General features: G+C 49.2%; 1 protein-coding gene across 2 annotated transcripts in view; it reads right to left on the minus strand.

The window, feature by feature from the left end:
* SPMIP8 (sperm microtubule inner protein 8) overlaps positions 1–13,914 on the minus strand; it is a 314,131-nt gene that overhangs the window by 276,377 nt on the left and 23,840 nt on the right. For both annotated transcript variants that reach the window (XM_078668396.1, XM_078668395.1), the window contains exon 3: positions 12,883–12,944. In XM_078668396.1, coding sequence (XP_078524522.1) covers positions 12,883–12,944 — 62 coding nt within the window. The remainder of the gene's footprint in view (positions 1–12,882; positions 12,945–13,914) is intronic.

Genomic DNA, 13,914 nt, shown 5'->3' on the forward strand with positions numbered 1-13,914 from the left:
TGATACGCAACCCAGGGTCAAACTGGAACAAATTCCTAACACACTGCATAGAAGTACTGGAAGCTCAGGAAATATGGTCTGCCTTCATACCCACAGCTGCAGCAGCCAAACTATTAACCAAACAAGCTAAATTAATGTCGGTCGACAGTGACACACTAGTCCTGAAAAATCTGAGCCATGGTAGTTGGGCATCAAAACTTTATAAAAGCAGGGGCTTGCCATACTATTGGTCTTCTCCTTTAAAGCCAATAATGAAGCGCCAACTAAGGAGACTACATTTGGAAGTAATTCCACTGCTGGCATACAAGTACGGCCAAAGGTATAAAGAAGACATAACCACACAGTGCCGACAATGAGAGGGCGAGGAGGAAACATTAGTTCATGTACTGTGTATCTGTGAGAAACTGCGAACCCAGAGAATTTACTGGCTTCACCCTATCTGGCGCATTTTAAACCTGCAGACCTGTCAAGAAGCTTTGGTAGAGTGTATAAAAAGGCGACTCAGTGCAATTGGCCTGAAGCTTCAAGAAGTTCATAACAACAGTAAAATCTATGATGAACTTTGATAACTGTATAGAATTATAATCATTTCATGCACAATGCCAAGCCAACCGTTTGATTTTACTCCTCTCCAATGTTGATAAAATGCTGAATTAATTTTTTTTTTTTTTTTTTGAAAAACTTTATTGTCAGGAATGCAGGATACATAGTTTCATTAACATAGGTATTTCACGTTTGAGTATCAGTTTTTGCATATTTAGGAATAAACGATAAAATAGACCGTATTACAACACATAACTTTTGTTACCTTGAGTATGACATGAGGTTGTCAGAATCAATTACTACATAGAAAGTACTCAGTTCCATACCTTGATGGTAACGGAGAAGCAGAGTATTCATAGGTACATGTACCCGTCCCTAACCATTTCAACGTGTAGCAAACATCAAAAAACTATAAAACCCAACTAAAGTCATCACTCGACAATGAAGCATATATTCTCACAGTCTACGGTAGGCCTCTTCATACATTCTGCACTGTTTCCCAGGTACAATTGCAACCCGGTCCCTCCCGCCCATCTCATTGTACAGTTTATGTATCCATACTGTCTAGTCATCGTCCTCCTCGGACTCCGAATCCTCACCTTCCGGCAAGGGTGCACACGGCTCTCCCCTATATTTGTTCCACGGTAGCCAAACCTTATTCCATTTACGGGGGCAAGCCCGTAGCACATAAACTGCCCTTTCCTTCACCATTAGGAGGTCCATATATCTGATCCAGCCAGCCACCGTAGGCAGTTCCGGGGCACCCCACTTTTGTGCGATATCACGTTTCGCCACAGTCGCAGCTAAAGTAACCCACAGCTGTCCATACCTGTTCAGGTCAGTAGTGTCCCAGATGTTCAACAGGCATTTACGGGGTTCAGGTAGGACCGACACTTCAATGGCCTGGGAGACTGTGCGCATGATCTGTCTCCACACTTCTTGGATTTGAGGGCATTCCCACAATGTGTGAAACAGAGTACCTTCTTCCCCGCATCCCCTGAGGCAGTAAGGGTGTGGTGCCCTTTGTATTTTGTGGAGAAGTGTTCTGGTGTAGTAGGTGCGATGTAAAATCTTGAGTTGCACTAAACGGAACCGTGCCGATATGCCTACCTCTCGTGGTGATGCAAGGGCCTCGTTCCACTCTGTTTCATCCATCTCACCTATTTCCTCAACCCACCTCTCCTTAAGCTTCCGAGTGGGCTCTGGCAGGTTGTTAATCAGTTTTTTATATGTGAGAGAGGTCGCTTTTTGCTCCATAAATTCCGTCAGCAGCCTGTCCTCTAGGGGTGACGATTCAGGGAGTGTGGTGTCGGGTGGAATTGCCTGCATTAGAGCGTGTCTGATCTGCCCATATCGGAATGCCTCAGTGGAGCCCATGCCATATTGTTGTTGGAGTTGTGGAAATGCAATCACCGCGCCCTTGTCCCAGAGGTCCCCAACCACTGAGATCCCAATGTGGTCCCATTGCGCGAAACCCTTACATGACCGTAAGTTACCCAGCGCTCTAGTGTCCCACAGTGGCGTCATCCTGGTTATTTTCCCCTTCCAGCCCATTGTGCTGTGTGCCATAGTGTCGCTGTATGAAATGTTGGGCCGAGTAGGTTCCTCACACGTGACGGATTGTATAACACTGCAAGCATGCCGTCTGTTCCCAGTTGTGCCCAGTCAGCCTTGTATGCGGGGTCCCCCCGCGGGGTGTGTATCCAGTGAATAATTATTTTAAGTTGGGATGCCCAATAATATAATTGGAGATTGGGTAACGCAATTCCTCCCTCGTACCAGCTTTTCACCAGTTTTTCCTGCGCTATCCTTGCTGGGCCATTGCTCCACAGCAAGCTGGATATCAGCGCAGCAACCTGCTTAAAATATCGCTGGTGCACTATATATGGAGAGTTTTCCAGCACATATAGAAACCTCGGGAGAGCCATCATTTTATACAGTGCCGCTCGCCCAAGGAGGGTTAACGGTAGATTAGCCCAGTATTTAACGTCTGCACGTAAGCGCGCAAGAGGTGGCAGTAGGTTTTTGGTATAAAATTCCGCGGCATCAGCGGTAATGAAAATTCCCAAATACTTAAAGGAGGTGGTCGTTACTGTTAGGGGGCATTCGCCATGTAGAAGTGGGTTCGGGCCCTTAAGTACGTATATTATGGATTTGGACCAATTCAGGGTATAACCTGACGCCCGGCCGTGCTCATCGCACAGCGCCAGTAGGGCTGGAACTCCCTCGGTTGGATTGACCATGTATATTAGCATATCGTCCGCATATAAGGAGACTTTGTCTTCCCAGCCGCTCTCCCAGGTAATGCCTCGGAATAGTGGCGTTGCCCTAAGCAGAATTGCCAACGGCTCTAGCACCAACGCAAAGAGAAGGGGCGACAGTGGGCACCCCTGCCTAGTTCCGCGCCCCAGTGGGAATGGAGGCGAAATGTGACCATTCGCAGCCACCTGCGCGACCGGTGACGTGTAGAGCAACCGCACCCACGCAAGATATTTTGGGCCGAAGCCCATGCGGGTCATGACTGCGAACAAGTATTCCCATTCTACCATGTCGAACGCCATTTTGGCGTCCAGTGATAGAATCACAGCTGGGTCCGAGAGTCGATGTGCCCGCGCCAGCACCCCATGCACCCTCCGTAGGTTCAGTGCTGTACTTCTGTGTGGCATGAAGCCCGATTGATCGGGGTGTATCAGAGTACTCAGGTGCTGGGTTAGACGACTGGCGAGGAGCTTCGCCAAAATCTTCGCTTCAATGTTCAGTAAGGAAATGGGCCGATAAGAGGTGCATTCAGTAGGTGGTTTGTCTGGTTTCGGGATGGCTACTATCGTGGCCGTGCGCTGATCGATTGGGAGTAACGCTTTCTCTACGCTGTCAGTGTACATATCCAACAGTGGGCCGGCCAATGCCGAGGCACTCGCTTTATACCACTCTACAGGGATCCCGTTGGGCCCCAGTGCTTTGCCGGACTGCAGTGCCTGTATCGCCAACTGGATCTCATCCTTCGTCAAGTCTGTGTCTAGTTCTTGTTGTGCAGTTTGTGGAAGCTCAGGGATATCGATGTGCCCGAGCGAGGCCAGTGCCTCCTGTTCCGTGACGGACCGAACCGGGGTGTATATTTCCTGAAAGTAGCCTGCTAGGGTGCGAACTATTTGGTCCGGGTGTGTCTGCAGCCGGCCCTCACGATCGTATAGTCTTTGTATCCCTCTGTTAGTGCCGCCCCTTTTGTCCAACCACGCCAGCATCTTCCCGGCCTTATCTCCCACGTCATAGATTCGGTGTGCGGTGTTTGCTAAATGACCCTGAATGATCGACTTGAGGTGCGCCTGGTGTTGCTCCTGTCGTAGGTGTAACGTGTGCGTGTTGTCAGGGGTGGGGTCCGACATGTGGGCAGTGTTCGCTGCGTGGAGTGCCAATTCCAAGTTAGCAAGTTCAGTGTTGGAGTCTCTCTTATGGCCAGTGATTGCTGCTATGGCTGCGCCGCCCAGAACCGTTTTGTATGCCTCCCAGAGCACCGTGGGTGAGGAGACTGTTCCCGCATTTTCGCTAAAGTAGTGTTTTGTGGCCAATTTAAGTTTTTTCCTGATTCCCGGGACCAGTAAATAATTGGGGTATATCGGATATGTTCTGGCGCGCTTCTTTTCTCTGGTAGTAAGATGGATGGATATTGGGGAGTGGTCTGAGATGCCCCTGGGTAAAATTTCTAGCTTATCCATGGACCCCAGTCCCACCCCCAAAAAGAAGAAGTAATCGATACGCGAGAGGCTGTTATGTGTGGATGAGTAATGCGTATATTGAGTTGCCGCAGGGTTCAATTGTCGCCATACATCTGTGAGACCCAGCGCGCTCAGGAAGCCAGGAAGCGTGGCTGCTCCCCTCGGGCGATCCCTTATGGGAAAGGTGTCCAGTAAGGGGTCTGCTATAGCATTGAAGTCTCCACCAATAATTATATCACCCTCCGGGAGGCCAATGAGAAAGTGCCCAAGTGCTGGCAGTGCTGTAGAGTGTAGTGCTGGGGGGATGTATACGGACACCACATTGAGGGGTTTCCCCTCCCACTGTCCAGAGAGCGCAGCAAAACGCCCCTGATCGTCCATCTTGTAACTATTAACCAGAAATGATGAGGTTTTTTTTTAGGAGTATCCCAGTGCCTCTGGAGCCCGTGGTGAACTCAGCATGTACTGCCATGGTATACCCGCGCCTATCAAGTGCCTTGCATGTATTCCCTGCCAGGTGCGTTTCTTGAAGCAGGACCAACTCAGGCCCCTGGCGTTTGATGGTCTGCAATACCAAACCTCTTTTAATTTTATCCCCCAGTCCTCTGACATTCCACGTAAGCAGTTTTAGCTGTGGCACCGGTGTCATCGCAGGGGCGCCCTCAGTGCGCGCAACTTGTGCATGTTGTGCCATGTAGAGGCAAGACCAGTGATACTAATGTGCAGCAGTATGGTGTTACCTGCATGTAGTGATACGTTCCGGAGTGCCAGGTATGGACGGCCTGTAGTGTGACTGTGTGTCTAACATAGGTAGTGATGACCAGTAACAAGAACCATAACTTTACAACGTCCCCCCCCCCCACCCCCTCCCTGCTCCCCTGCTCCACGGACGAAGTCCCGCCCGCATCCCCAACTTGGCAGAGTGCTTAGTCCCATCCCTATCCACCTTACTTGCTTGTGGGGTTGGTGAGTCCCTTACAGGTACCGGCCAGTGCCTGCTGAATTAATTTTTAATCCAAGAGTAAAAGGACCATAAATTGTTACAAGTTTTTTATACAGAGTTGAAAAGCATGTGCTCTCCACTTGATTTTAACCAATCGATTGCAATGATTTTAAGTAATTGTGCAATAAAAATTATGTTTTCTCATCCTGTGTCGACAAAACGTTACATGGGCCTAAGGGCGACCAACCCCAAATAGCCAAAAAAGAGGCTTAGCATGGGGGATAAGGGGGAGGCCTATCAGTGAAGGGGTTAAAACAATTAATGTCTCTTTACTCTCTCACACTTCCTCCCAAACTAACTCTCAGAAAAAGACAAAAGAAAAAGAAACATTTGAGCAGCCTAAGACAAAATAAAATATAACTGCCTTTCTTTGGTCAACTACTTAGTTTCCTTTATTCTCTTGTCTCTTAAACAGTCTGAAACTGGGGGGCATGGCATGTTGCCTAAAATGGCAGATGTGTTCCGATAGAGCTCTGGGCCACGGGGGGGGGGGGGGCTGGATCTATTTACCCTGCGGTGCCTTGGAGCGCCCCAACCTGGGATCCAGAGTTACCGGGTGTTCAGCGAGAGCCTCGGACCATTTTGACCGACAAATCAGCTTTTTGCTGCCCGGGGGACGGAGGTGTGCACACCGGGCCTGTCGGCGGGATCGGCCGGCCCGGAGTGGAGGACTGAGAGGACACGGAGACGGCCCGGCACGCTGCCTGCTACCATCCGTCAGGACACAGAGGGGGCCCATGTGCAGCCGCTCAGCAGAGCAACTGATCACAGACACTGAGGGGCGGATTGCGGTGGTGCCTCCGGTGCGGCGGTCAGCGGCGTCTGGAGAAATTGGCGGTGAGGGGCCTGCATTGCGACAATCACTCTCCCCTCCCCCCCTCCAGCGGAGCATTGTTCCTGGCGGCTCTCGGCCGCAGTCGAGCCCCCCGTGAGGGACCCTCGAAGGCTGTGTGGATACCCCTCCTTTACCTGGAGGGTTCTTGGGGAGCGGCTGATGCTCCCGTAGAAACCTGCCTTGTCTGTGGTTGCGTCTGCTGGGTGGTGAATCTGTGGTTGTCCTCGGCGCTGCGGAAAGCCCTTCTTTTCTCCTTGAGCCTCTCGCTGTGGATGTGACGCACCGGGGACCTCGTGGGCTCCTTGGATTGCGCCGGTGGCTGAGACAAGGGCCACGCGGTGACGGGGGTGCCCGACTGAAACCTGGAACATTGCCTCCGCCCTGCCCGTGACACCGGATGCCCTGCACTCCACCGGCCCTCTAAAGATAAAACAGAAAAAAAAAGAAGAAAAAAAACAATAATAGGGTTTAATCATCCAAACCTTTTTTCAGGGGCACTGCCCTGGAACACTATCACAAGGCGATCCTTGGTGCCACACTGAGGTACGCGGCGCCCCCCGGACCCTGTGACTCTGCATTAGGTGGGCCTTGTTACTAGTGAGTGGATAGCTGCCCCCATGATATCTTCCTGCGGCTCTGCACAGACCTGGCATTGCATTCCGGCACGATTGTGCACACGCCGCTCTCTTGTAAGTGCCTCTTACTGCCTCATCTGAAGAACGATGCCATAATATCTGTGTGGTGCACCCTGATAAAGAAAGGACAGCTGCATGAGGCACTAATACCGACCCTTGCTGGACTACGAAGGCCCCTAGTTTCGATAGACCGTGGCGGCGCTGGGAGGATCCCCGCGTCACGTCTGGCAGCCCAGACCCCGTAAGAAGAGATCATTTGACTTCAGAGGGCCACCATTCTATTCCCGCTCCCCTCTTGCTGCCGAGACCCTAAGACGCTTGCAATCCTATATCAGTGCCCTCTGGCTGCTATTACTATGGTCAGAGACAGGGGAAAAACTATGGAGCGACTGCAGGAACCGGGGGGCCTCTCTGCTGGCGCGGAGGCCTCTGGAAGACCTCCCCCGCCAGCGACGGCTGCCTTCGCGCCTTCCTGGGGCCCTCCTGACAAGTTGGACCTTATCCTGCAGGACATCAGAGAGTCTAGGGCGGCCTTGGAGCTGCAGATCGGTTCGCTCACCACTGGCCTCACTCTCCTCAAGGCTGATCATGGAAAGCTGGCGGACACGGTCAAGGAACATGAACAAACCCTCAAGAACATAGACTCCCAAGTCTTCGAGAATACCACAAAAATGAAACGTCTTCAGCAACAGGTAACGGACCTCCAAGACCGGGTGGAAGACGCAGAAGGTAGGAACAGATGCAACAACATCCGCGTTATTGGCCTTCCTGAGCGCAGCGAGGGTGCGCGTCCAACAGAGTTCATGGAGGCTTGGCTCAAGGACCACAAAGCCCCAGAGGGTTTATCTCCGTTCTTCTGCGTGGAGCGTGCCCACAGAATACCGACTGAGCTTTCTAGGCTGGGCACCCTGCCAAGAACACGGATAGTAAAAATTGAGCTACACGGACCGTGATCTCCACCTTCAAAAAGCTAGAGAACAAGCACCAATCCAATTTGAAAATCATCGGATCTCGTTATACCCTGACTATACTATCACGGTTCAAAGACAACGTTCGTCATATCATGCAATCAAAAAGAAGCTGCAAAAAGCACAACTCAAATATGCCCTGCTATACCCGGCCCGACTTAAAAGTCATACAGGACAAAAAATCTCACTTCTTTGAAAGCCCTGCGGACGTGGAGGAATGGCTCGAGGTTATGGGCATCGAGACGAGCGGTGAAGGTGGCTCCGAACGTCCCTCGCAGAGACGAGACAGATCGCAGAGAGGGGGACATGGTAGCTCACCGGACCTTCTCCAAATACCGGAGCAGCCAGCCCTACACAAGAACAACAAAGGCTTGAACAGGAAGGGGCCCTGGCGACGGTGGATGCCTTTTGTGAAGGCACTGCACAGATCCTTACAGACTCTAAGGACAGTACGATACAATTGGACTAGGATCACAGCATTACCCTCTTCCCGTCTATTACCCCACGAGCCACTGATGAGCTGATAGACAACTAACTTGGTGTCTAGATGAGTGTCACCCTTCATCCAGCTCCAAACCCATCCCCGCTACAATCCTCCCAGACGGACTATGAAATTATACAAGAAAGCTGTATTCTTTTCATAATGGATCATTCAGATGATGTTACTTTTCTTGAAATATACCTGTCATTGCAGCAGGTCTTAATGCAGCACTATACTAAGCAGATTAGTCGACCCCTCCATTTGCTGCTACGATACACACCTTGCGGCCTGGGGCCGGGTACGGATGGCCACCGCAGACGCATAGTGGGGTCCACCTACGGTACCCTACAAGCGCAACCCTGAGTATGTTCCACCCCCCCCCGTGGGCTCCGTAGAGCAGTCGGGACACTAGAAATAAGAAAATGAGGGTAGAGATTGTTGGCAACGCACCCCCTGTAGCGTATGCACCTTTATTGGTTATGCAACAGTTATACCTTATTATTGGGCCCGGAGCAGTTCGAGCTCTGCGCCATGTTTCGTTCTTGTTTTTGGGAAAGGAAAATCCTGGTCTGCCTTTAAAGTCAGGCTATCCCCTGTGGAAAGCTCTACAGAACACAACTGCACATGCCTGCATGCAGAACCACTAGGTCCTATAGTCTAATCACCTGGAATGTCCGAGGAATGGGAGCCATTCAAAAGAGGCATCAAATACATGCCTTTCTCTTATGATGTAAAGCCCATATAGTTTTTCTACAAGAGTCCCATTTAACAGAAACAGAAGCCCAAAAAACTAGGAAAAAATGGCGAGGTCAGTTGTACTCTACCAATTACTCCGCTTTCGTCAGGAGAGCAGCAGTCTGGGTTCGCTATGGGGTCCCCTTCATTGAAATTGAACGCTGTACTTACGAGCAAGGGAGATACATCCTAATAAAAGGTACGCTGGATGGCTCTCTGGTCGTACTGGGTAGCATTTACGCTCCCAATTTTGATCAAGATCAATTCCTTCGGCGACTAGGTAACGCCCTGCTTGGATGGGTGGGCATCCCTTGGATACCGGGTGGAGACTGGAACGCGGTTCTGGATGTGGCCATGGATAGATCCCACCCCCCATTACATGGTACTAACTCCCACAGATTAGCTGAGGTGTTTACTGCCTGGACACAAGGATGGGCACTCTCCGACGTTTGGAGAAGTCTCCACCCTACCCACATGGAATATTCATTTTACTCCCCAGTCCATAAGCTCCACACTAGGATTGACAGGATCCTGTGTTCCAACACCTCTATCACACAGGTCAGCAACACTACATACTTAGCTAAAACTTTCTTAGATCATTGCCCACTGGAGCAAACTCTCAGCTGGGGCCATGTGCCTATTTCGGTCCCCACCTGGCGATTGCATCCCCAACTCTTAGATGACGCCCCGTTCCGCACCACACTTGCAAACACCATCACCACCTACCTGACTGAAAATTGGAACACAGCTTCCTCTCACCTTATAGAGTGGGAGGCGCTGAAGGTGGTGGTTAGGGGGGCAGCGATTGGCCAAGTAGTGGGAGCCAGGCAGGAAACGCATCGCAGTTTACTTAGTACGGAACAACAACTGGCCACTTTAGAGCAGGAGGCCGCATCTGACGAGGACAGATAGATGGCCCTTCAGGACACCCGCATCCGCCATGCCGAACTCCTTGAAACTTTAAGGAGTATAGACTATAATGCCTTTCTAAAGAAGAAACACTCTGAGGCGGCTAGAGCGGGAACACTTTTGGCCCGCCTGGTCCGAGATAGACCTGATCCTCCCATTAAAACCCAAATCTGCGCCCCAGATGGCCGTTCCATAGATACTCAAAAGGGCATCAACGAGGCATTTCACGCGTATCTTAGTAACCTTTACAATGTCCATACACAATGTATAGACCACCAAATGGAAAACATTTTACAGGATTTGCCCCTCCCGGTCCTCTCAGAAGACACACAACTAGAAATAGGAGGTCCCATTACCCCACAGGAAATCCGCGCACCCATAAAAGGCCTCAATCGCAACAAAACACTCGGAATCGACGGCTTACCTATCGAATATTACCACACATACGCCGATACTCTGGTCCCCATACTAGCAGAGGTATATAAGATAGCTCTTGAAATAGGCCACCTACCACTGCCCACCATGCAAGCACTAGTTATTTCCATACCTAAACCAGGACGAGACACCACGGACCACTCCTTTTATAGGTCTCTTTCTATGTTGGCGACCGAATATAAAATCCTAAGCAAGGCACTTGCTAACCGCATACAACCCTATCTTACAACCCTCATACACAGTGACCAGTGCGGATTCTTACCAAATCGCAGTACATCCATTAATACGAGGCAACTCCATTATGTAATGTCTGCTACCCCTTCTGCATTCCAGAATGCGGATGTCTGTCTCTTGATCTCCAACAGGCCTTCGACTCCCTTTCTTGGGATTATATGTTTTCAGCACTACAACGCTTTGGTTTCCCCGATATCTATCTTAAATGGATACGCTTATTATATACTTCCCCCACAGCCAGAGCCCGCACTGGGCGACATATCTCAGACCAATATAAGATCCACAGGGGTACACGACAAGGATGTCTGTTGTCTCCACTATTGTTTGTTCTGGCACTAGAACCTTTAGCGGTGGCGCTTAGAAGATCAGCGTACGATCTTGGTAATCCCATCGACGGCACACCACACTTGATATCGATTTATGCGGACGATATCTTAATATACCTCCAAGAGCTAACGGATGATCATTCACCCCTCCCTGATATATTAGCAAATTTTGAACAAATCTCAGGCCTTGCCCTTAATCCTAACAAATCCCTGGCATATTTCTTTTAGACAAGGGACGCACCCCAAAAACATACAATTTGGCACACATATGCTACCTGTGGCCCACACTACATTCAAGTATTTAGGAATCCAAAGTTATAGGCATACAGAGGATCAATTGGAGGGCAACTTAATGAAGGCCATAGCGGCTCTACGAGCCAGCACTGCCTTCTGGACCTCACTGCCTCTCTCGATAGTGGGAAACATAGCCATCTCGAAGATGGTAATGCTACCCCCCCTGCTATACTATTTTGTAAATCTGCCCATCATTGTTCCGCAACCTGTTTTTAATATCTTAAACACTCTTTTGATAGAACTCGTATGGTGTAAAGCCCGTAGAAGAATAAGCCTACAGAAACGTTAACTAGCACCTAAACTTGGTGGTCTAGGAGTCCCCAACTTCAAAGCGTATTATCACGCATGCCAACTCCAATGGCTGTCCTTTTGGAAAAACCTCAAAGAAATAGGATATACCCAAAAAGACTTGGACTGTGGTAATTTGCATTTCCTCATCCTATCTAAGGCCAAAATTCCTGTTAATAGCCTCCCTTTATTACAAACAGCATTGCAATGCTGGAAAAAAGCACTTGCATACACATCCACTACCACCCCGTATTCCGCTAACATTCCTCTTCTAGGTATCCTTACTCCCCAGGGAAGACTGACGAAGACTACGACCCGTGCCTGGATGGGCAATGGGATAGAAACCATCGAAGCATTTTTTGAGGGGAACCACTTGTTAGACCACAACGCTTTTAGACAGGCCGCGGACTTTCCACATATGCTCTGGTCCTGCCCCTGCCTTTATGGTTACTGGATGAGTATCCATACAGTTCTAGCTGATATCACTAACCTTCCAATTCAGGATGATATCCTGGCCTGTCTGGTGGGACTGCGGAGACGCATTAGTGCTCAAAAGGTACAATTAAAATTTCAAGATCTAGCACTTATACTCGCAATTCGGGGACTCACTATGAGATGAAGTCCCCCCGGTGCCCTTCCTTGGTTGGTTGGCAAAATGATTTGCTACAATGGGGAAAGGCATAAAGTGCCGCCTTAAGGACTGAGGAGTCCAAAGGCCTCCGCAAAAAATGTATTTCCATGGAATCGGATATAATGTTACAGGAGCTTGAACAAACTGAGCTCATACCACCAGTAGACGTCTTAGCCACATAAAGGAGGAAATGAATAAAAGGAAAAAAGACAGTGGGCTATCAGAGTTATTCCCCCTCGTAACCCCAGGACAACCATTTACTATAACAGTAGAGATTATAGGACCCCTCCAGAAACATTAAAAATTGTCCCATCAGGACCCAAGTAACCCCTATAACGCACAGACATGGAGGGTGTGGGAGGGAGGGAGGGAGAGGTTTGGGGTACATTTTTCAGTTGATTGTTATGAAACTAAAAATAAACTGTACAAACAGTTGATTCTAGTATACCCATTGTTATACAGTTATGCAGCTTTGACCGTTTATACTTGGAAATGTTGATTATAACTGCTGTTATATGGGATGCGCACTAGTGTATATGCCTTACATGCCTACTACGTGTAACCTTTGCTATACTCAGGAGGGCTACTTAAGCGGGTAAAAGAGAAAACAACCCTTTGATTTTACAATGGCTGATTCTTGACAATTTCTGTCTTTTGTTAAAAAAAAAACTGTCTGAAACTCCAGTTCATACTCTCAAGAGAACTCTTAGTTTGCAAATTGATTGATATAAAAGTTGTGGTATGTTTAGCTATACTGATTGGCAAAGTGTGTTAATAAACATAAATATTTCCCCTGTGTCTTGGAATGATCTACAGGGCCAATAATACTCATGGTTAACACATGTGACTCACCTGGGACGCGAAGCGCCGTTTGGGAGCATCAAGAACTGTGAAGGACGAGCGTTCAAAATCATCTGCAGGAAACAGAAGCGACAGTCAGGGAGGTCACAGTGGATAGGAATGCGCTCCCAAGAGACTTCAGCCACCAGGAGACAAGGGTTGTCTCATCTTAACAAGATCATTCTCTCATCACCAGCCATTTCTAAAGAGTCAAAGGGTGCTCTCTCCTCCTATCAACAGACAGAAATGTTCAGTCATTCAGCAGACTAAAGGACCCTTGGAGATCATCTCTAGCTACTGGCAGATAGGATCCTGTTCAGACTGATCAAGAGACCCTTGCCCCTAGTCAGTAAAACAGTAGAAAGCCAGAGGATCCTTAAGGATAATGATTTCAACCACGAACGTATCTCCAGACCAATACGTACTGAAAAATAGTTTAGGTCTGCATTCAAACAGGTTTCAAGACTGCTCAAAAAATAAATGTATTCCATATAAAACTATAGTAGAGGTCCGAGCTTACCGAGCTCAAAGATGGCTGCATATATGACCGAGACTCGGGTACAGGTCTGGCCTCAGACCTACCCTCTGCAGTCGATGACCTGATGCAGAGCAGGAAAGGGAGGGAGTCTGAAGCCCTGGGCCTGCAGCGGCCATACAATGGGACCAGGCAACCTTGGGCCCAACAGCTGCCACACAGTGAGGTGAGAGCCCTGGGCACGGCTAGATGGCGGAGATCTGCCATATGGCGTTGCCACAAACTATAGAGGGAATACACTGCCCTATCGGCCAGATGAGTTCCTTCCAGCATAAATGGATACTGGGAGACCCGCAGGAGATCTCACTGCCATGCTTGATTTGAAGAGCCCATGGGGATCTAAAAAAAATATCTAGAGACCAAGGAAGATGTTCTTCCCATCAGTCTAAGGCCTCATGTTCCTGGAGTGATATTGATTATCAACTGGGGACGGGGTGCATCTCTTACAGGTGGAGATTTTACATGACTTGTAGGTGAGTTAAACAGAGAATTCAGTCTCTGGAGCAGCA

This window comes from Lissotriton helveticus, chromosome 12, assembly GCF_964261635.1.
Source record: "Lissotriton helveticus chromosome 12, aLisHel1.1, whole genome shotgun sequence".
Classification (NCBI taxonomy): Eukaryota; Metazoa; Chordata; class Amphibia; order Caudata; family Salamandridae; genus Lissotriton; species Lissotriton helveticus.